The sequence below is a fragment of the Schistocerca serialis genome, chromosome 4 (genome assembly GCF_023864345.2).
Source record: "Schistocerca serialis cubense isolate TAMUIC-IGC-003099 chromosome 4, iqSchSeri2.2, whole genome shotgun sequence".
Classification (NCBI taxonomy): domain Eukaryota; kingdom Metazoa; phylum Arthropoda; class Insecta; order Orthoptera; family Acrididae; genus Schistocerca; species Schistocerca serialis.
This window is the reverse complement of record NC_064641.1, coordinates 86,750,395-86,775,381: the sequence shown is the minus strand read 5'-3', so window position 1 is coordinate 86,775,381 and position 24,987 is coordinate 86,750,395. Positions and strand designations below refer to the sequence as shown.

Sequence of the window (24,987 nt, the reverse complement as noted above, 5' to 3'; positions counted from 1 at the left end):
GTACACCACCATATACAACCTATAGAGCATTTTTGAGTTTTTGTTAACAGAATTATTTGTTTGTGTAGCATTCTTCATAGAACCAACTTTTTTCCTTTCATTTGAATTCTATATTTATTATCAAATTTAGATGTTAATAACAAAAATTGAATCATAATTTCTTTTAATAAAAGTAACATCTTTTATTTTCAAAGTCCCCCACACCCTTCCCAGTGAAATGAAATGATCGTACGGCATTGTTGGCCTGGAGACCCCATGCGGGGTGTTCGGTCGCCGAAATTGCAAGTCCTTTTTTAGCTGACACCACTTCGGCAACTTGTGAGTCAATGATGATGAAATGATGAGGAAAGACACACAACACCCAGTCATCTAGAGGCAGAGAAAATCCCTGATCCCGCCGGGAATCGGACCCAGGACCCCATGCGCGGGAAGCGAGAACGCTACCGCAAGACCACGAGCCGTGGACTTCCCAGTGTTTTTGACGAAATAATTTATGCTCAGGCATCGACCTTCAGCTCTTATTAATTATGAAGAAAAATCAAAGAAGGCCAGTCCATGAGATCCCCTTCTAAGATCTAGTTAGATGCCCATCATTGTATCTAATATATGAATAACTAGGACCTTTGATTAGACTCATTTCATTTTTCCTTCTCCTTTTGCCTTTTTTCTTATGGCTGCCTATCATACTACGAGAGGATGGTAGGATTATAGGTTCCAGAGGAAATTTTATTGCAGTGGGGGCTCCAAATGATGTGTCAATCACCTGTGCATAATAATGTGATTTGCTTAAAGAAATTCCATACCATCCAGATCTGGGCTAATAGAAGTACATAAAAATTTCTCATATGACAAATTACAACTGTTTCGTGTAATACAGGCAAGACAATATGCTGTGTGTCATCATAAAGTTGTGTCCCATCATCGTATACCAAAAGGTTCATATTTACAAATAAGAAGAAAGGAAAAATAATTCCTAGTATTTGGCACTGTTTTACTTTTAGCAACAGTCAGACAACATTGTACTCCTTATTGACAAGAAAAGAAATATTCAGGCAGAAATTATTACATACTTTGGAATTACTGCAGAGTTTAAAGTACTGTAAAGAAATTTAGATTGATTACATAAAATGTTAGCTCAAAATTTAGGCTACCCATGTAAATCAGTATTTCATAGTTTAGAACTGATTATGTGCATGATTTAATGCAATGTCTGTTATTTTTATTTCATTGTTGCAGGACACAGAATAGGAAAAGGTGAAGGATATGCAGACCTTGAATTTGCCATGATGGTTGGAATGCATGCTGTAGACGATGATACTGTAATAATAACAACTGTTCATGACTGCCAGGTACTAAAGGAACATAATTTCTATAATCATTTAATAACTGTCTCGGAGACCTTTGAGAAGTGCCAGTCCATAATAATAAAATCTAGTTTTTCGTTGCACCATAAAAATAATACACTTACACATAGACTAGATGGAAGTTACACTTTAAGTATGGTGTCTTCATATCAGATTCCAGCACAAACAATTTAATGTAGCACCGATTAAATAAACTGCCAACATTGTTGTACCATAGAGGGACGTGCATGTGCTAAGTCCTTGACTATTACTATTACCCATTGTGATACTGCACTGTCAAGTAATGTGCTATATGTCTTCACACGTTAGAGTGGAAACATGATGCAAATGTTTTATTTATTTATTTATTATTTGTCCCGTAGATCAAATCAGTACAATGGCTTGTACAACTGATATGGGATAAGTCAATACAAATATACAGTTTACAGGAGTCTAAAATAGTAAACAAGAACACAGAAGAATGATTATTTTACATTACCTACAAAATTATGTTACTTAAAGTTACAGCTTTACAGAGAATTGTTACATGATGTGACAAAATTGACTTAACAACATTCAGCTTTGATACATTATCATGCACTAAGACCATTTTGATTCCAAATATTCCTGGGTGGTACAAAAGCAGTCTTTTATTAAAAGAGATTTCTCTGTCTGTTTGAATTTATTTATTTCTTGGTTTTCTTGTGTAAAAGTTGGAAGACGATTATATAATTTTATTCCCATGCACTTGACACCATCACTGTACAGTTTTGTTGAGTGGGGAAGTATTCTTAGAGAGGTTTTTGATCTTGGTCATAATCGTGGTAATCCATATTTTTGCTAATTTTGTTGATACTTTTTTTGGTAAAGAATAATAATTCTAGTATGTATTGGCATGGGAGGGGCAAAATATTTAGTTTCTTCAATAATCGTTTACTAATGTCTCTTTGTTTTTTGAACATAATTGTTCTGACTATCTTCTTTTGCAATTTGAATATCTTAATTGATTCAGAATTTTGGCCCCAGAAGATGATTCCGTAATTAAGTACAGAGTGAAAGAGTGCATGGTACATTGTGGTTAGAGTACTTGTGTTAGTGACGTTCCTTATTGATCTAATCATGAAGCATACTTTACTAAGTTTTGTGTTGGTAACGTCAATGTGCCTTTTCCATGTGAGCGTATCAGTAATAGTGACCCCCAAAAATTTTATTTCATTTTCAAGTTTAACATTATTTTTTTCCATTGATATAGTTGGTAGTAATGGATTTCTGTTTTGGGCAGTGTGAAAGGTTATTCCAATTGTCTTACTTTGAAGCCATTGACTTATTTGATCTGTGGTCCTATCTATATTAGACTGGAGAATTTGTTCGGGCGCAGATATGAGTATAGATGTGTCGTCAGCAAATAAAAGGGTTTTTGTGTTTGGTAGGCTGTGAGGAAGGTCATTTATGTAAAGTAAGAACAGCAAGGGGTCCAGGACGGAGCCTTGGGGAACGCCTTGCTTTATGGTATGTATGGAGGAATGTACAGTGCTAGCTTTACCTGAGAGCTTAGTTTCATTTAATTCGACATACTGCTGTCGATCTTCCAGATAGCATTTAAACCAGTCATAGGCATTTCCTCTTATTCCATAGGAATGCATCTTTTACAGAAGTATACTATGATTAACCATGTCGAATGCCTTTGTTAGATCTAGGAAGATACCTATGGCTGGGAGTTTTTTGTCCACAAGCTCCAGTGCATGATCTAGAAATTCTTGTATTGCATCAGTTGTAGCTTTCTTACTTTGGAAGCCGAACTGAGCAGGTGACAGGATATTTTCTTTGTCCAGAAAGGACATGATTCTGGTGGCCATTATATATTCAAATACTTTACTAAAAGTTGAAAGCAGTGCAATGGGTCAATAATTACTGGGATCCTCTTTGCATCATTTTTTGTGGACAGGTATAATTTTTGCAATTTTGAGCATACCAGGAAATGTACCATTCAGGAATGGGAAGTTTATTATGTGGGCTAGGGGTTTACTGATAAAGTTACTGCAATTATGAAGGAGGAAGCATGGGATTTGATCTTGTCCAGCAGATGATTTTTTTAAAATTTTGCTATGAAGTGTCTTTTCTATTTCAATTTCAGATGTAGGCCTTAAAAAATAGTGTCTCAGAGCATAAGTTTGGTTCTAGTTGTAAGGGACAGCTATTTTTAAGATGGTTAGCCAGGTTTTCTACTGTTTCTGTAAAGTAGTTATCGAATTCCTCTGCTGTTTCTTTCCCACTGGAGACTAATTTTCCATTTATTTTTAAGCTATCACTTTGTAGCTGTTTTCCTCTATTAGTATTCATATTAATAAGTTGCCACATGCTTTTGCTCTTATTTGATGACAATTTGAGGTAGTTATCATTCTGTAGCTTTTTGGCTGCATTTACTACGTTCCTTAATATCTTTTTATATAGAGTAAAGTATGACTTAAATGCTTCACTACTGCCTAGTTTGGATTTGCTCATGTAAAAAAGTTCTCTTTTTCTTTGTGATGATCTAATGATTCCTGGGGTGATCCAGCTGGAGAGTTTTCTATCTTTGTTGATACATTTTGTTTGTAAGGGAAAGTGGCAATTACAATAATAACATAAAATATCCTAGAATGCTTCATATTTGCTGTCTCCTGTTTGAGCCTCATATACATTTTGCCAGTTTTCATTTTGTATATCAAAGAGGAAAGTATGCATGTGGGTTTTACTGAAGTTTCTCCTCTGTACAGTGATTTTTTTGTGTTTGTGACTGTTATTTTGCAGCCAGACCTGCATAATTAATGCATTGTGGTCTGAAAATCCTAGTTTGACGGAGGATACAGTACAATTTATATTGCTTGCTACTTGATCCAGACAAGTGGTACTGTGATTTGTTATCCTGGTTGGAATGTTAACCGTTAGGTCTAGGTTGTAGCTGTTCATAAAATCTTTAATGCTAAGATGGCTAGAGCTTTCTGAGAGAAAATCTATATTATAGTCACCACATATTAGAACACTATATGATTTTCTTTTACTTAGATTTTCTATTACTGGTGCTAGATTTTTGTAGAAAGTCCCTATATTACCAGAGGGTGACCTGTAAAGTGCTATTATATAAACATTTTGATCTGTAATCTCTATACCTGACAGTTCTATATCTTTTTCAATACTATACGAATTGCAAATATCAAGAGGTGTAGCAGTAATGTTGTCTTTTACAAATATGCAACTACCTCCACCTTTGTAAGATGTTCTTGAGAAGTGACCTACGAGTTTAAAATTTGGTATCACAACACTTTCTATTTCAAAAGACCTCATGAAATGTTCATTAATACATAATATCTGTGTATCTGACAGTTCACTTGCACTTGATAACAAAATTTCTAATTCATTAAGTTTGGTTTTGAGCCCTTGTACATTATGGATGTATACTTTTAGATCAAGAATGTTTTTTGTTTAATTTTTTTACACATTGGTGAGGAGGTTCAGACTTTACCTTATTTACTACAATTTGCTGATGGAGTCCTTTGCAAGTTTTATGGTGTATCTTTAACTTGTTTGATGATGCTATCTTTAACTTGTTTGGTGATGCTAAGTTTTTTCTTTTCTCAGAGGGGGATAGAAAAAATCCTCCTCCTTGGGTATATTCCTCCTTGGTCTTAAATTAACTCTTACAGGTGTAGTTGCTGCAGTCCTTTGTGGATCTTCTGATGTCTCCTCTTTACTGCTTTCTTCGTTTTTGTCGAATTTGCTTTCCTCATTTTTGCTTGTAAGTCTTTCAGGAAGCTGATAGACTGATCTATTTCGTAATAGTCTTTCTTTAATTATTTCACTGATGTGATCGCACATAACACTTTTTCCATCGTAATTAAGGTGCATTCCGTGTTTGGTGTGTAGGTTTCGATGTAGTTTACTTACGTCCAGTACATTGCACTTTGCGTATTCTGCACACAATTTCTTAATTTTGATGTTAGTTTTCCTAATTTCTTTATTAACACACGATCTGTAAATTAGGTGTTGTCTATGAGGCACAGTGGCTACTATTGTGTTCCTAGATTTATTCACTTCTAGAAAGTTCTGTAGCGTTTTAATGCAGGCATCAGCTTCATTTTTAGCTATGTCATTCGAACCCACTATACATACTATAAAGTCATTATCCTGTATTGTGTTCATCTGAAGATCAGTGTCTACGACATGGTGTGTTCCCACTCCAAGTTTCACTATGCTAGTCACTGCCGTTTCTCGATTTTTCTCTCGGAGCATGCTTGATAGCTTTCTGCCGTGGCTGTCGTCAAGCAAGAGAATACCACACTTTTTCCTTAATGATACGTGTTTGCCCTTACCACTTTTCCAAGTTTACTGTTGGTGTCCGGATTGCAGGTTTTTACGTCACGATCAGTTGTACATTCGTTATGATACAAGACATCATATTTGTTTTTTTCTAAGAAAGTAACACTTTTAACAGTTTTCATGATTTAAGACCAAACTTTTTGCGACACTGCTATCCACTCGGATGATTTATCATGTGTATCTTGTTTCACTTCACACGAATTTTCCACTGTTTGTACTTCGCCGATTTCTTTCTTCAGTCCAGCTATTTTCCTTTTTAAATTATTGACTATGAACTGTAGGCTTGAAATTTGTTCGTTTAGGGTTGTAATTTCAGCTTTACAATTTTCACAGGTTTTCTTTTTAACTACATAACTATAACTATTTCTCGTGTTAAAATTAGCGACTTCCACACTCGTGGCCATCTTGTATCCTACAGGTACTGTAATGACAGTGCTGAAATGGCAATGTAGTATAGACTGTTTTATACAGACAGCACACTGAAACAAGCTGCAGTTTCATGTGTCATCTTCTAATTACATCCCTGTATGCAGTTGCCACAAAAAATAGTTGCAGCATCCCAGAATATCAGTAAGGAATAAAATACTGTAACAGTGACACCAAGAAATCCTTCAGTGAGTGTACATGTCTTGGTAGGTCACAAAGTAGTATCTAAACATATCACATGCTGCGTTACAATCTCCTGCAGTACAATAACATTTAAAATCATGTCACTCGTACTTCTTTCTCTCTGACAGCATTAACCATCTCTGACTTTGTAGAAAACAATATGGCACTACAGATGAGATATTTATTGGCCAAGTATTGTAAATGAACATATGGTAGGAGGAGAACACTCACATTCTTGCAATATAGGGGACCAAAACACATTAAAGATGTATTTTTAGTGATTTGATCCCTATATATGCCTGTAATGTGATACAGCACTACCATGTTGTACTTAGGAGGATTATTCGGCACACAAAACACATTTGTAAAGGATTGGTCATCCATGCCTGTCTCATTCAATGGTTCATCAGTCTGACAGCCTTATTCTATGACTATCAAAGCCATTGCATCTTATTTCATTAGAAAATAAACATGCAACAAGACAGACAAAGAACGACTTTTGTGATTAGCAGACCATTCATGTAGAGAGGGGGGGAAAAATTAGGAAGGGAAACAACTTACCTGCAGATGAGTGACAGTTTGTGCATAGGCATATTCTGCTATAAACACAAACACTCACTCACTTATAAATGAAAAATAATGGAAACAGTACAAGTTTATGATTGTTTACATGTGCCTGTGTGCCACCCATAACTCATCTACAGATGAATGATATCTTGTTGTCATATGTTATTTGTTGTTTCCACACCTGTGAGTAGTCTAGCTGCATAGGCCATAGGCACACTGTGATCACGGAACTATTCTTCATTTGCAGTCACTTGCCTGTATCCATGGATATCTGTCTACCTGCCTGTATAGGTAACAGCACAACTGCCAGCAGGCTGATGTGTGCCTCTCTGGGCTTTACACTGGTCACATCTCATGTCCCATCAATGAGGCCATATCGCACACCTTGCTGACTGATCAGCATCGTCACACCTCAGGTGGCTGCCATTTGTTGAGCAACATTCCCATTGGGCACTGACCCTGCAAACGCTGACATCGGCTCTTCAGCTTCACCGATGCTTGCTCTTCAGCTTCACCAATGCCGCCATTCCTGATGGGCTTCCACTGCATTGATATTGCAGCTTATGTCAAGATTCTGCCGAGTCAATGTTGCTGCTTTGTTATCCTGCTCAGCTCTTGCTGCCTCTCCGTTTCGGCCTTCAGTCAAGTTGATGCTGCAGTATTACCAGGCTGCTGCCAAGCCCACACAGCAGCTTCCCACTGGGCTTCTGCCAAGCTTGTGCTACAGCCCATGCTGGGCTCCTACTGAGTCTGCAGTGCAACAACATACCAGGCAAAAGCTGCAGCCTTCACTGGATGCCAGCAGTACCCGGTCCAAGCATCACACCAGGGCCAGCCATAGCACTATGCTGACACCAGTAGGACTGGCTGGTCAGCAACCAGCCTGCCAGATCCGGAGGAGCACTCTCAATTGTAATAACAGATGTCATCCTTTGCCTTGGTTATGCAATAAGGTATTACAGATGGCTATCCGAGGACAGCTGTTTATTTTGTTCTGCCCTTGCCACCACCAAAGAAAAAAAGAAGTCTGGTTTCAGGGACTCATTTGAAAAAGTTAGAGTCTGGGTTGGCATTATATCTAGTGGCTCTCCAGCCAAAACAACAAAGGCTCTCTCATATTTATAGTCCGATCTACGAACGATGGTGGTTCACACTTTTCAAGGCATGGATGGGGATTGCATTGTTGGTGATTCCAAGTGACAGTTGTGATACATGCATGTGTTTGCTTTTCACTTGAAGAAAGCATACCTCCTACAAATAATATCTCTCACTTGCTTGTGCAGAATTTATCACTTACCACCACCCACAATGATGACAGCTTGCAACAAACGGGATATAAATTCACTGAATAACTCGTTACAGTCACACTCAGTGCTTGCATTAGCTACGAAATTCACAGCAGAGCACTCAGAACAGTACTGAACGCTCATTGGCTGTCAGAGAATGAGTGATGTAGGTGAACAGAATAAGCCTAAACTTGACTGCTATTTTTTGTGACTCCAAATGTGGTGAGAGTTGTTCAATGACAGTAGCCTGGAGACGGAATGTCATGCCCACTGTGTCTAAAATCATACCATTAACTAGCATTAAGGTATCGCACAATTCCATCCTCATCTTGCCCTTTGGCTTTCCTTGCTTGTAGTAGGAGAAAATACTGAGTAAACCCAATGCACGTCTGCTTTCTGAAAACAAGGATTTGGTGACAGCATTTCTCTCAGACATTTAGCTGTTTTTGTCTTACCCAGAAACAGTTGTATTTCACATGCCTGCTTACTAGTCTGACAGACTATAATATTTTATCTCTTGGCACCATCATAGCTCTTCTGCTGACATCAATTTGAAGGTTTCCTTCCATTCTGAAACTAGCAACACTTGTTGTGTCTTTACTCATACCAGTTTTCCGAAAACTTCCCATTTCCCTGGGTAGGAGTGAACTGTGAAGTGTCATTAATGTGCATTCATACTCACCACTGGAAACTGCACCAACACATGTTGTCTTGCTCCATCCATGTTAGTTCCAATTGTTCACATGTTGTGAAACAGTGACAAACTCCGTGCTCTTGTGGTCCCACTATATGCTGCAAATCTGCTGTTAACTCTTGCCATACTTGTCTGTGGTCTAGCTAAGAACTGTTGTGGTGGCAACAATGTAAGACTCAATAGTCCATGTGCTGCTTGATAAACTGCTTCTTGCAACGTTGCTACTTCCATCCATGCTTCACTCAAGCTGTATACCAGGGAGTGTAGTAACACTGCTACAGCAGTTCTTCCATCCATTAAAATGTAGTTAGTCTCCATTCTGTCCAATTTGTTCCTACAGTATTCCTCATATACTTTCTTTCTGATGTCATTCAACACATCCAGCTCTAAATTTGACAACTGTGTGATATGCCATTCCACATTTGCCCTGTAAGCATCAGCTACTGCTTGTACTTCTTCTAACATTCTGTTCAACTCCTAAGTGTCATTATTATCCATTGTGCTACCTGCATCTAACCATCCTCTCTTTCTCTGCATCAGTGTTCATGGTATCAAGTCCATTATGGACGTAACTGCTTTCTCAATGTTTTGTATGAAAGTCGTAAGCTGTGATATTCTCCTTGCACTTCCGTTAATACTTCTCTGTTCTCTGCTTCTTCATACAATTCTGTAAATGATTCCTTTAACTTACGTATCTCAGTCCTCACATCTCATGTGTTACAGGTCAACCTTAATGTCTGCTGGTGAGTAGTTAACAAAACATCCATGTATTTGGAAAATAACACTCCTACTTTGAGTAGCTGGTTTTGTAGTGCACCTACTACTTCTCCCCCCTCCCCCTCCCCCTCCCCCAGAGAGGTGTAGAATCATCCAGGATTACAGTATTGATCCTGGACATTCTCGGCAGTATGCTACCTGCGGGAAGGAATTTGCATTTCCCCTCCCCCTTTCAGAAAGTGTGCATACACAATTTGCTAGTGCATTCATACTGTTCGACAGCACTCCAGTTCGTGCTCACTTACAGCTTATAAAGACACTATTGGAACTCCCAAAATACAGTAATGCTTAACAGTAACAAAAACAAACTCATACTATACCCCAAATATATTACAACACTGACAAAACTACCTCACACATTATCCAAACCATGTTACATTGCTGTTTGCTGAAGTGATATAAGTGCATAAGGCACTTCATGTATACCTTGGTCATCATCAACTTCCACTCTTTTCCCCTCTACCCAAGATTTAACACACTGTACTAATGATGATGCTGATACTTGCAGCAAAGTGTCCACAGTTCCTTTAAATGGCTTAACAGATACCACATGGACAGTGGAAGTTTCCACTGGTAACCAGACCTTGATATTGACAGGTAATGTCGTCTCTGTGACTTAACATGTTCCCTAACATCAGATTAAGAGTTTCTTTGTCTTACCCTTTGGTGTATAGGTATACGAGATGTATTCAAAAAGAAACCGAACTTTTGAAATAGCACGCCAACCAGTAAAAGAGTGCACTGCGGCTACTGAGTGCACCTAGCGGCGGGTTTAGACAACAAACTGCCATTTGCCTCGTGTCGCTCAGAAAATTAGTAAGCAAACCACCGCCGCTCAAGTAATCACATGTAGAGCCTGCTCGTTAGATTAGTGCAATGAAGGAGCTTGAAGAACAATGTGTGTGTGTGTGTGTGTGTGTGTGTGTGTGTGTGTGTGTGTGTGTGTGTGAGAAATTCAGCTACAAACTTGGCAAAACCTTCACAGAGACATTTCAAATGGTTAGCCAAGCATACAGGGAGGACAGTAGGAGTTGCAGGCAGTGCTATGTGTGGTTTAAATGTTTTCAACAAGGCAGAATGTCTGTCTGTGATGATTCCAAGTATGGACGTCCTTCCACATCAACAGATGATGAACATGTGGACAGGGTTCCTGTTGTGATTTGTGGAAATCATTTTTCAACTTTTCAGGAAGTTGCTGAGGAAGTGTGCATCACCATAGGATCATGCCATCAAATTTTGAGTGAAAAACGTGAGATGCACCGTGTCAGTGTAAAATTTGTACTGCATTTGTTGACTGAAGATCAGAATCAGACCTGTATTGAAATGTGCGAGGAACTGCTTGCCGCTGTTAATGACAGTGAAAACTTTCTTCAGAACATCACAACAGGCAATGTGACCTGAGTGTACGGCTTTGATGCTGAAATGAAGATGTAGTCATCGCAGTGAATGTGCAATGGTTCACCTCATCCAAAAAATGCATGCATGAGTCGATCAAAGATCAAGGTGATGTTGGTTTTTTTTTTTATTTATTTATTTATTTATTTATTTTTTTAAATTACAGAGACATGATCCATCATGAATTTGTGCCACGTGGTCAAATGGTAACATGGAAGTTTACCAGGGAATCCTAGTATGCATAAGGGGTGCTGTGCACTGAAGAGGCCTGAATTGTGAGAAAACCATTCTTAGGTGTTGAGAATGCGCCAGCTCACATGTCACTCCCTGTGTGCAGCTATCTAACAAAATACCACTTTCCCATTGTGCCCGATCCATCTTATTCTCCAGACCTAGCACCAGCAGACTTTTTCCTGTTTCCCAAACTGAAAAACACTTTGAAATGATGTTGTTTCCAAACCATAGAGGACATACAGGACAATGCACCATCCTACAAAATGTGTTCCAGGAGGCATTCCAGAACTGGAAGAAATGATTGAAATGGTGTATTGCCAGTGGTAGAGGGGACTATTTTGAAGGGGACAGAGCTTAAAATATTGTACAATGAGTGGTAAAGCTGATACAGTAAAACTTCAGTTTCTTTTTTAACACACCTCCTACATCAGCAAAACTCATTGTCCCACCCCTGAAGTAACTTACTAATATGTCATCCTATCTGCTGTTGACATTTGAGCACTTTTATATTTGCTTTTTACCCCTGCCCAACATCCTATGACTTTTTCACAAACTTCTTTACTGAATCCCTGTTTTTCACCAGTTTAGGTTTAACTATGGCTAAAGGTGAAGATGTCTTTCTACTACATACTACCTTGTAAGATCAGAGCTCAACATTGGTTATACACTGACATGATTGTTATAACCTTTAATCACCAATAATTGCGTGGATATTCAAACACACTCACTTAGACGCAATATCTGGTTACATGATAACAACTCAGTATCTCGTATTCGACTGCCGTGCCGTGACATGTGGCCAGCGCCGTTCGTAGCTAGGTGGCGCTCCCGCGCTCAGCCGAGTTGCGGAGCGCCTCTATCGCCGTTTGCACGTACTGTCGTGGCGGCACTGTTAAATGTCGTGGCACTGTCACAACACTTTTCCCCCCTTGAAAAAAAAAAACACTCACTTCCTTGGAGACATGGACAGTGCGGAGACATCCATGGCCTCTTGTGAGACCCCGAGAAGACCCCGCAGAGAGACACGAGAGTATGGTCGAAAATGTCCAGTACAGAAGCTCGTGTGTGGAACGTGCCTCCTGGGCGAGATGATGGGTGAAAACTCTGGAGCAGCATCCATAGGTGTCGTGGACCTGGGGGTGTGCTCCAGCGAGATGGGTCCCAGAGAAGGTGGCGTCGCAACTGGGGCCGGTCCCGGCGTACTCGGAAGCGGTAGCGATGTCGGCTGCATCAACACGTACGGTAGATCGGCAGCAGTGACAGGACTGGCTTCTTGGGCTGGTGGAGGCGAAGGAAGGGGCGGTGGCACCGGCGTGGCCACCTCTCGTGGGCGCATCTGGTCGTAATGGCGAACAACCATGCCGTCGTCCGTACGTATTTCACAAATCCGGCGGCCGCGAAGAGCCTTGACCACCCCTGGAATCCATTTAGGGCGAGATCCATACCCTCGTGCCCACACGTCAGCGCCCACCGAGTATTTTCCCGCACTTGGGGACACAGCACAAGGCCTGACAGGATGAAGCAGGTGCAGTAGAGTGCGCGGTTGGCGGCCATGCAAGAGTTCAGCAGGGCTGCGATCACCCAGAGGCGTGAAGTGATAAGAACTCAGAAATTGCAGCAGAGCGTCATCTGTGGAAAAATCACTAAGGAATTTTTTCATCTGGCTTTTGAAAGTGCGGACAAGGCGCTCGACCTCCCCATTCAATTGCAGATGGAAGGGCGGTGCTGTAACATGATGAATCCCTTGTCCAGTACAAAAATCACGGAAGGCCTGCGAAGAGAACTGAGGGCCATTGTCCGTGACGATCGTGGATGGAAGACCTTCTAGCGCAAAGATTTTCGACAAAGCCAGCGTTGTCGCCGCAGTGGTGGGCGACGGACATCGAACAACAAACAGAAACTTTGAGAAGGCGTCAATCAACAGTAGCCAATAAGTACCAAGGAAGGGGCCGGCAAAGTCAGCGTGCACCCGTTCCCATGGCTGTGCCGGATCAGGCCACGGAGAGGGCATTGTACGAGGTGCAGCCAGTTGTTGAGCACACTGACCACACGCAGCAACCATGTGGGCGATGTCCGAATCAATACCGGGCCAATAAACGTGCCTGCGGGCCAGGGACTTAGTCCGAGAAATACCCCAATGGCCTTCATGCAACAGTTTGAGAACATCTTTGCGAAGAGAGGCTGGCACCATGACCCGTGGAGATGTGCCATCTGTGGCCAGAAGAACAACACCATCACAAACAGACAGACGAAGGCGCAAGGCATGGTAGTTGCAAAGGTGATCCGATGCCCAGCCCTTGGTCCTGTCCGGCCAACCCCGTTGAACAAAACCAATCACCTGACGCAGGACCGGGTCCCATGCAGTAGCCGACGCGACCTGCGAACCTGTAAGTGGAAAACCCTCGACCGCACGACGTTCTTCCTCATCAATGTGGAAACAGAGTAGTTCATCACGATCGAAAACCGGGTCGGGGCCCATCGGCAATCGCAACATTGCGTCAGCGTTGGCGTGCTGGGCTGTGTGGAGATAGTGAATCTCATAGTGAAAACGAGACAAGTATAAGGCCCAATGTTGCAGGCGGTGAGCTGCCTTATCCGGAAGTGACGCCAATGGGCTGAACAGAGAGACCAGCGGCTTGTGGTCGGTGATGAGGTGAATCTTAGAACCATAAAAAAAAAAAAAAACGCTGAACTTTTTTAGAGCATAAATGATAGCGAGCGCCTCCTTTTCGATTTGAGAGTAACGCCGTTGCGCATCGTTGAGGGTCTTGGAAGCATAGGCGATGGGTCGTTCCGACCCATCCTCATACCGATGGGCGAGAACAGCCCCTAGGCCATACTGTGACGCATCAGTCGCCAGAACCAAGTGCTGACCCGGACGGAATGTGGCAAGACAAGGCGCCAACTGCAAATGAGCCTTCAGGCGGACAAAAGCCTGCTCAACTTGTCGGACCAACAGAAAGGAACGTTTTTGCGTAACAGCTGATGCAGAGGATGAGCTACCGCAGCCGCGGATGGAATGAATTTGTGATAATAAGCAATCTTGCCAAGAAACGCCTGAAGTTCTTTGACCGTAGACGGCCGGGGTAGAGCATTAATGGCCGCAATGTGCTGTCGTAGAGGACGTATACCCTCACGGGACAAGTGGAAACCAAGATACACAATGGAGGGTTGGAAGAACTGTGACTTGTCCAGATTGCACCTCAACCCAGCCGAATGCAAAACTCGAAACAGTGCACACAAATTGCGAAGGTGCTTCTCAGTGGAGGCCCCCATTACAACAATGTCATCCAGATAGTTTATGCAGCCAGGAACGGAAGCCGTGAGCTGTTCCAAAAACCGCTGAAAAATGGCCGGCGCGCTAGCGACGCCAAATGGTAACCGCTGGTACTGATACAATCCACAAGGAGTGTTGATGACGAGAAATTCCTTGGAAAAAGCATCCAATGGCAACTGTTGGTACGCCTCTGATAAGTCAAGTTTGGAAAAGAACTGGCCCCCAGCGAGCTTGGTAAATAACTCCTCAGGACGGGGAAGAGGATAAGTGTCAATGAGGCTCTGAGCATTGACAGTGGCTTTAAAATCACCACACAATCGCAGACTCCCGTTTGGTTTAGAAACCACCACGATTGGCGATGCCCATTCGCTGGAGGTAACAGGAAGGAGAATCCCTGAAGCTGTTTACCTGTCTATCCCAGCCTTGACAGGTGCACGCAACACCACCGGAATAGGGGCGTGCCCGGAAAAACTTAGGGTGAGCTGTAGGTTTAAGAGTAATGTGGGCTTCAAAATCCTTGGCACGACCCAGACCAGCAGAGAACACGGCCGAAAATTCAGAACACAATCCATCCAGCTGTTGATACGGAATATCCTCAGATAAGAGGTGCACATCATCATCAATGGAGAACCCGAACAACTGGAAAGCATCATAACCGAACAGGTTTTCAGTGCCCGCATGATCCACCACATAAAACGTGAGGGGCCTAACAACAGACTTGTAGGCAGTGGAAGCATCAAACTGGCCAATGATAGGAATTTTCTGTTTATTATAAATTCTCAGATTTCGCGTAACTGGAGACAAGGGAGGGGAGCCCAACTCCAAATATGTGTGAGAATTAATGAGAGTTACTGCAGAGCCAGTGTCCACTTGCATGCGAATGTCTTTATCCAGAACACGAACAGTAACAAACAACTTATTTGTTTGAGAAAGCACACAGTTAACATCCATGTCCGATGCCTCGTCCTCGTCAACAGGAACTTTAGAGGACTGACACACAGAAGCAATGTGGCCTTTTTTCCTACATGAATTACACGTGGCCCAACGTTTTGGACATGCGGCCCTGTCATGCTGTACGAAACAACGTGGACAAGAAGGAAGTGCGGAATGAACCTGCTTCTGTGGTTGCTGTTTTTGCTGCGAGCGTTGCGGCCCAACGCGACGTTGTTTACGCGAGTGAACCGCTGCCACATCTTCGTTCTCCTGTGAAACAGGCAAATTGTCCGTGTCGAAAGTTGACTGTACAGCGCCTACATCACACCACGCGTCTATTTGCGCGCCAGCAGCGTGAGACACTTCAAAGGATTGAGCAATGCTTAGAACTTCCAACAACGATGTGTTTGGCAGTTGTAGGGCACGTTGCCAAACTTCTTTATCAGGAGCAAGCCGTAGAATAGCATCCCTAACCATTGAATCAGCATAAGACTTATGATGAGTGTCCGTGACAAACTGACATTTCCTACTCAGACCGTGTAGTTCTGCCGTCCAAGCCCGGTAAGATTGATGGGGCTGTTTACGACACCGGTAGAACGCCATGCGGGCGGCAACGACGTGGGTGTTTTTCGGTAATAGTTAGACAATAAGTCACACATTTCTTGGAAGGACAGAGAGGCAGGTTCCCACAGAGGGGCTACCTGAGATAGCAGCTGATAGATCCGTGGGGAAATCCAAGAGAGAAATAACGACTTACACATAGGAGTGTTGACTACGCCGAAAGCCAAGAAGTGTTGCCGCAAATGTTTCTCATAATCCTCCCAGTCTTCAGCGGCCTCGTCGTAAGAAGGGAATGGAGGCAGAGAAGAGGAAGACAGATGAAGAGTAAGCAACGTCGACAACACCTGAATAGCAGCCGTCAGCTATGTTTTTTGTGCCTGAATAGCAGCCGTCAGCTGTGTTTGTTGTTCAATGAGCGCTTGCATAAGCTGTTCCATGTCTGCCCCGTCACGAAAACACAAATCCACAACGCAGTGAAAATATCCGACCTCGTCGCCAAAAAGTGTTATAACCTTTAATCACCAATAATTGCGTGGATATTCAAACACACTCACTTAACTTCTGGTCAGATGCCTTTATCTGTGATAAGTTGGGAAGACCAATCTGTAGCAGCCAGCTCTTCACCATGACCTGTGCCATCATACTTGTTTGTCGATCTGGGTTGCAACCATTGTGACAGAATGTGAAAAGTGATCTGTCATGGCTAATATATAATGGTTAGCTTTTTAGCTTTTGGTGTGTATTTGAAAGGCTGTAGAATATCCATTCCCACTATCTGAAATGGTTTGGATGCTTTTTGGTAACTTGTAATGACCATTGATGACTAAGATCAGCGCATTGTGCACAATTTTTTATATACTGCCCAGCATCCTATCTCCTTGTTCTCCATCAGAACTTTCTGGTTACCTATTGAGCACTTACTCTCCAACCTCCATGACCTACTAAAATGTGGCCATTTGCTTGCTGTAACACTTCATCCTTGAAAGTTGCAGTTACCACCAAGCGTAGTCTGCACTTTTTCACCCTGCACAAAAGAACTTGTGTTGTAAACTTTGGCCATGTCCTAAATACCTCGCAGTCAGCATCAGCAGCCTGTGCTTCTTGCCATTCAGCAATCCTACCTACCACTCGCACAACTCCAATTTTCGTACTCAAGCCATAGGCATTGCTGTGCCTTTTATGTGGTTTATATATCACTTCATAATTAGTTGCACTTGATTTCGGAACCCATACTTTAATTATGCTCTAATCTTAATAACCCCTTCAATGCGGTGTGGTGTGTTACAGCTTTAAATTCTCTCCTGTACAGGTAATAATGGAAATACCTAATACCATAAATGACAGCCAACATCTCTTCAATAATGCCCTCAGACAACTGTTGATCAATAAATTCTTCCATTATAGACTGTAGGTGCTGAGGTACTCTGTAAATAAAATCTGCAGGTACTGTTTTTAACGACTTTAAATGATGAATTCAATAGCATAGGTACCTTTAAGAATGCCGTTTATTACTGCAAAACACTTATTGGTGTCAATGGTCCAGCAGTTAAATAAAATATAAGTTGAATAACAGGTCAACAATAGATTCCTACTTCATGTAATTAGTTATGAACAACAACATAGCTCATGAGATATTCACTTTTAAGTGCATACTACAACTTCACTGCAGAAGCCACAGAAGTCTCACAAGTGCACAAGTCGGCACTACGAAATATTTCTTTCTCCCGTGACCATGCACAAGCTGGTCCACTCTCCAAGTCTTTTCCCATCCAGCACTCTTGTGTGTCCTGTCCAGTATTCCTCCATGTCCTGTGTGACCCAGTGCTCCTCCCCCACTTCCATACAGTTTCCCCATAAACGAGCACTATGATTGGCTAAAGCACTCCCGCCATTCCTCCAAGCCAACGCACACTCACAAACATACTGAAACACATTCGAAATACTGAATTTACATTTAAATAACTTGAAATTAAATAAATATTCCTACGGCTGGACCATAAACACTCTCTAACACACATTATTAAATACATAAACAAATCAAATAAACATATATCAAAGGAATAGAAACAAAAGGTAGACCAGTAGCCTAATGTCTCTGTGTTTTCTAAAACACGGTAAATATTTAACCAATTTATTCATGAATAGTATACATCACCGAATAAATATTTTGATAAGCATGCTGCTACCGTTTTTTCGTGTAAGTTTGGAGTACTTATGGCCTACGCGATCAATAGTAATCGGCCACTTTGATCTTCAATAAATCATGTACTATTCAAGTTACATGCCTGTAGTTCATACCAGTTTAGGTTTACACTAATAGCTTTCTAAAGACACATCGATCAACAAAATCGGATGAGCTATTTCGATTTTGGAAATTCGTTACTGGGTGTTACTTTTATAATTTACAGTCAGATACTAAACTTTAAACTAATAAAGATATTGAAAATCTGATTACACCATCATGTACGTAAGCATCCTGTCCGATCACTTGCATTGATTCATGTCCGGTGTGTATTCCAACAGATTTGGACAGTTCCAGTAGGACAATGCAACACCCCACATGTCGAGGATTGCTACAGAGTGGCTCCAGGAACACTTTTCTGAGTTTAAACACTTCCGCTGGCCACGAAACTCCCCAGACATGAACATATCCAGAATTCTTTGCAACGTGCTGTTCAGAAGAGATCTCCACCCTTCGTACTCATGGATTTATGGACAGCCCTACAAGATTCATGGTGTCATTTCCTTCTAGCACTACTGTAGACATTAGTCAAGTCCTTCTGCATGCTCATGGGATCCTACACAATATTAGGCTGGTATACCAGTTTCTTTGGCTCTTCAGTGTGTAATCCTTCCCAGTGCCTTGAGGAAAGAGTAGTGAGACTGGTCGGTAATTATTAATACCTGTCGTATCACCTTTCCTATAAAAGTCTAACAGTAGTGATATATAGCATATGTGACTGAGAAACTGCATATGCATGAAGAACATGATTTTTGTAATTTACTTGATGTAGCAACTCCAGGAGAGTTTCAGGTTTTCCATTATCCTATTGCTCTATCCCTTGAACTGCCCTTGCCAATCTTCTAAGCTGTTATATCCAAGAAGCATTATGCTTGTGCTCATCTGAATATGCAAAAGGTTTTACCTGCCTTGGTCCTCCATATAGTGGATGAACATTTATTCACCTCGTTAATAACATCAGGGAATTGAAAGGCAGGGAGTCCGTACCTTTCTACCGGTTTTCTGGCAAAGATGACAGGGAATGATTACTCCTAATCATGACAGGGGTATTAGTACAAAGTCTGGAGGTAGATGGAAGAGTGCTTGCTCAGTATTTTGGGATCAGTTTAATGAGGAATAATTTTTTATGTATGTGCAATACATAATATTTATTGAATAGAAAATCGCACAGAGTTCAGAGTTGGGGAGGTGCCCAGCTTTTACCATGGAAAATCGTCAAAGACAAATGCAGTGAGTTGCAGTTTGTTCTGGCTACCAACTGAAATAATACAGGATTCACTATTTACAAACTAAAAACCTACAGCTCATAACATACAAATGTTGTCTTTTCCATTGGTGCCCATCGATGAATGAGTGTTTCCCAAAAGTTTCCTGGCTGCATGCAGAAGACTGATGTCTGTACATGCACCCCCACCTCAATGCTAATAACAAAGTCCTCACTTTCCTTAACTTATTTCCCAGTTTCTCTTTTAACAATTCCCTACACATATATTTAATTATATTATCCAAATTACACAGTCCAGTCAGATTAATGTGACCATCATCTGTTTGAGATCAATGGCAATAACCACTCACAGACGCAGGATGCAGTGGAGGGGTGTATAAAATGAGTTGTGGGGACGCAGTAAACATTGCAGTAATGCTCATAATGCAGAAACTGAATGATTTATCAGATTCCAAAAGGGCATGATCATTGGCTTTCAGAGCAAGAGTGGAAGCATTTACGAAACAGCCAAGTTTGTAAACTGTTTGCATGATGCCATGGTTAAAGTGTACCACGCATGGCATAGCATCCAAAACCACTGCTGAGGCAACTGTGGTGACCACAGACCATAGACGACGTGGGTGAATGATGGCTGCAGAGATGTGTGTGAGTAGATACATGTGCAGCTGTCTCCTCAATGACCATTCAGCGAATGTTGCTGTGTAAGGGCCTTTGCAACAGGCACTTGGTTCATGCACTCATACTGACTGCTGTTCGTCGGCAATGAACACTGAAATTTGCATACCACTACTGCAACTGGATGTCCACTGAGTGGTCACATGTGGCCTTTACAGACGAATCATGTTTTATGCTCTGTGGGACAGATGGCTGTTGGAGTGTATGGCATGAAACGTCTGAAAGCAAACACCCTGCTACGACTGTCGCAAGAGTCCAGGCTGGAGGAGGGAGCATTATGGTCGGGGAACGCTTTCATGGCATCCCCTGGGTGATTTCATCATTCAGGAAGGCACACTGGGGCCGGCCGGTGTGGCTGTGCGGTTCTAAGCGCGTCAGTTTGGAACCGCGTGACCGTTACGGTCGCAGGTTTGAATCCTGCCTCGGGCATGGATGTGTGTGATGTCCTTAGGTTAGTTAGGTTTAAGTAGTTTTAAGTTCTAGGGGACTGATAACCTCAGTAGTTAAGTCCCATAGTGCTCAGAGCCGTTTGAACCATTTGATTTGAAGGTACACTGGATCAACACATGTATAAATCTATCTTAGAGGACCATGTCTACCTGTACACGCAGTTTGTTTTTCCTCAGCACAATGGCATTTACTAGCAAGACAATGCAACATTTCACAAAGCTCGCAATTTTAATGTGTAGTTCAAAGATCACCAGGCTGAGTTTGCCATAGTTCCCTGGCTACCAAACTCCCTGGATTTAAACCCAATTGAAAATCTGTGGGACCACCTCAATCAGGCTGTTTGCACCATGGATCCCCCACCCAGAAACTTTCCACAGCTGGCCATGGCACTGCAGTTAGCATGGCTCCACGTCCCTGTTGGTACCTTACAGAATCTCACTGACTCTCTTACTGCACATTTCACAGTGGTCCATGCTGCAAAAGGCGGTTATTTAGGCTTTTGGCACGTGATCACATTAAAGTAATGGGACTGTGTGTTAATGTCAAAATTTACACACAGTTTTTTTAATCTCTTTCTTCAAGACAGCACAATATGTCTTGAATATGAATTCAGTCCTACTTCTCTGTTTGTCCTATCCTAACTATTTCATACTATTTCCAACTCAATAATGAACTCTATTTACAATGTTAAGGAAAATCAATGTGTCCCCCGGTGCCTGAAACTATAGCAAATACACGGTGTTCCAGGAGGAATTGCCAGTGTTCAAGGATATGACAGGAACGATCATTGAAGCAAAAAAATCTAATAAATATGGGCTCTAAAATGTGTACCAAGAGAGCCACTGAGCACTTGTTCAGTGGAAGCGATGTGTTTCACAGTAGCGAAGACGAACGAGTGCTTATAGCTTGTTAAGGTATGCACTTTGTAGCCCATGTTTACTGTACTTCTTTTTGTTTTGTTTTGATCCACACCATTCACTTACAGGTTTGTAATTGACCAATTGTTTATGTTGAATTCCTCAATGGTGTAGAAGGAGTTGTTAAGCAGATACAACTTTAACTTACATTTGAAAACACTTTTGATGTCTGCCAGACATTTTATTTCAGTGAGCAGATTATTAAAGAGTTTTATAATAGTTTTGCACTCTGTTCTGTGCCAAAGTTATATTTACCATGGGGAAATGCAGATTATTTTCTCTTCTAGTATTGTATTGGTGAATATCTCTACCACTCTCAAACTGCAATGTATTGTTGGCAACAATTGTCAAGAGTGAACAAATTTAGTGTGAGGCTGGTGTTAATATTTCCAATTGTTTTAATAGATGCTTGCAAGATGTTCATGTGTGAACTCCAAATATAAGTCAAATTTCTCTATTTTGTGCAATGAATACTTTTGTCTACACGAGGAGCTACCCCAGAATAGTAGCCCATAGGATATCCCCAAAGTTAACAGTTATTCTTATGGCAAAAGTAGCTGAACTTAAATGTATCATCAGGTCTAAGCCTCTTCTTTTTGTACTTAATTCATAATGTGTGCTTTTTCCATTATACAAAACTGGAGAAGAGCTATGTTTTGTCTAACTTTAAAATAGTGTATTTGTGCAAAATCACTTAAACATTGTTAAATCATTATTTATAATTTTTCTTCAATAATTACTGTACCTTCAGCAAGGAGGACTAATTACGCCTCCTCATTCAAATAAAATGGTAGTTGTTTAACATAGAGCAACAGTAATAGGGCCGTGGTGGAACACTGCAGAAGGCCCATTACGATTTGTTCCAATGAAGATGGTATAGTGTCCCTGTTTGTATTACTCTGACATCCCAATGTAACCCTTCTGTATCCTGTTTAACCAGGCATATGCTGAACCACAGATCCCATAAAAACTTAATTTATCTAATAGCATATTAGATTTCCACAACAAAATGCCTTCAATAAGTCAGAGATCCCAACTGGTGATACTTTGTCATTTCTGTTCTCAGTGAAGATACAAACAACTTCTTCATCAGAGCAACCCTTTTGAAATTCTTACTGTGATTGAGTATTCCCAGGTGAGCAACAATCCCCATGTACATTACCTTCTCAAAAATTTGAGAAATTATGTAAGAAGCGAGGCTAGCTGGTAGTTAACTGATGTCTGTGGAGTTACGTTTCTTATAGAGAGAATTAACAATGGCATATTTTAATCTGGGGAAATACCCTGCACTAATTATGGGGCCACAATTTGTAATGTCTTATAGGAGATTTCTGCAACTCCAAAGGAACTTTTTCTTTTGAAGATCATGATGATCTTTGTTATTTCAAATGAGGATGTGTAAGAAATTTTCATTTCTCTAACTCTTCTCAGTACTGCTTCTATTTTACTTTCACTTTTGAACCCCTTGAACGAGTTTTCTCACCCAATTTTAAAAAGAAATTAATTAAAATAAATCTGCTGTACATGAACTGCTGTGTATATTGCTCCCATCCTCTGTAATAGAAACAATGTTTCTTTCCCTGTGTATTTTTTTAACAATATTCCATATTCATTTGATTTTATTGTCAGACCACCAATTTCTGACAATGTGTGTACTTTTTAATTTTTTTTACAACTTTTCTTATATGTTCACTGCTTATAATATGAAAGTACTCTAGGGTACTTACTTGTTCTGGCTAGTTTGTAGCATTCTCTTTTTCAGCTTGTAGCTTTCTCAAAGCAGGATCATGTGATGATATTGGGTGGAGTGGGAAAGAGTATTGATAGAGATCAGAGCTACAGTATTGAGTGTGACCTGGTGAAAATAGCCTCTGCAACGACCCATACCAGTATTGGGCTGGTGCGTGCTTTCGTACGGCATGATCAGCCCCAGTTGAACCGCTCAGTCCTGAGGGTAAATATTGAGTTGGATCAGTTGCGTAGGGCGGCCACTCTGTCAGACATTGGATTGGTTCCTGTCGAGGCTATTGATGGAGGGGATTTCACAAGGCATGGCCTACACCTCAATAGGGAAGGGAAGGGTAAACGGACAGGGTTGTTAGCGAAATCCATAAGGGGGGACACTAGTACTCATGGATGTACCTCTTTTTTAGACAAATATCAGTGTCCAATGAGAAGTTCGGGCAGGCAGGTAGGTGCTAAAGAGGTCCAAAACTCGCAAGATTCTCACAACAGTAAAGTAAATAATAATGTTACCATACTTAACCAAAATATTGGTGGATGAAAGAAAAAAGTAGATTCTCACAAATGTAAAGTAAAACATAATGTTACCATTTTTCACCAAAATATTCCGGGATTGAAGAATAAAGTAGATGAGCTCCTGATTTGTTGAGATGACATTGAATCTGATAATGTAATAGATATACTGTGCCTGTCTGAGCATCACATTGTGTCTGATATGGAAAAGGTAAATATCAGTGGTTATAAACTAGCTGCACATATGAGTAGAGAGAATAAGGTGAGAGGAGGAGTTGCCATATATGTCAAAAGTTATCACTGTGTAAAAAGCTTAGATACAAAAAAGTTTTGTTTAGAGCAACATATAGAAGCATGTGCCTGTCAACTTAAACTGAAGGAGGGCTCTTTTATAATTGTAACAGTATATAGGTCCCTTTCAGGGAACTTTCATTTATTCCTGGAAAACTTGGATGCCTTGTTGTGCTATTTGTCAGATTAGGGAAAGCAAATTATTATCTGTGGGGACTTCAGTGTTGATTCACTGAAAGAGTGTAATAGGAGGAATGACCTGAAAATCTTGCTCGATTCTTTCAATTTAACATCTGTCATTGATTTTCCTACTCGGGTAGTAAAGGACACCAGCACATTGATAGATAACACTTTTATAGACCAAGATAAGTTTAAAAACATAAATTCTTGTCCTGTTGAGAATGGCCTTTTTGATCATGGTGCTCAGCTAGTTACAGTATATGACATAGCTCCATTCAGTAATTCAAAACTACCCTCCAAAGTTGTGCATTCAATTAATGACTCAACAATTAGAAATTTCAGGGAAAATCTTCAGCAGTTAGACTGGGATGAGGTGTACAAGGAACCTGATGCTAATTTAAAATATAACTTATTTCATGATACACTTGTAAGAGAATTTGAAAACTGTTTCCCCAAGAAATTAGTTAAATCTAATTATAACAAACCATGCAAAAAAGTTAGCTTACTAAAGGAATAAAAATATCTTGAAACCACAAGGGAACTGTATATAATAACAAGAAAGAGTAGTGACCCAGAAACAGCTAATATTATAAAAACTACTGTGCTACATTAAGAAAGGTGATTAAAAAGTCCAGAAGCATGTGCATCATGTCTGAGATTAATACCACTGATAACAAAATCAAAGCAATTGCTATATTATTACAGGGGAGACAGGGTAA

At 40.9% G+C, this 24,987-nt stretch overlaps 1 protein-coding gene across 2 annotated transcripts in view; it reads left to right on the top strand.

Moving 5' to 3' along the window:
• Window positions 1-24,987, top strand: part of LOC126473549 (methenyltetrahydrofolate synthase domain-containing protein) — a 151,961-nt gene that overhangs the window by 65,569 nt on the left and 61,405 nt on the right. For both annotated transcript variants that reach the window (XM_050100678.1, XM_050100677.1), the window contains one exon: window positions 1,237-1,349. In XM_050100678.1, coding sequence (XP_049956635.1) covers window positions 1,237-1,349 — 113 coding nt within the window. The remainder of the gene's footprint in view (window positions 1-1,236; window positions 1,350-24,987) is intronic.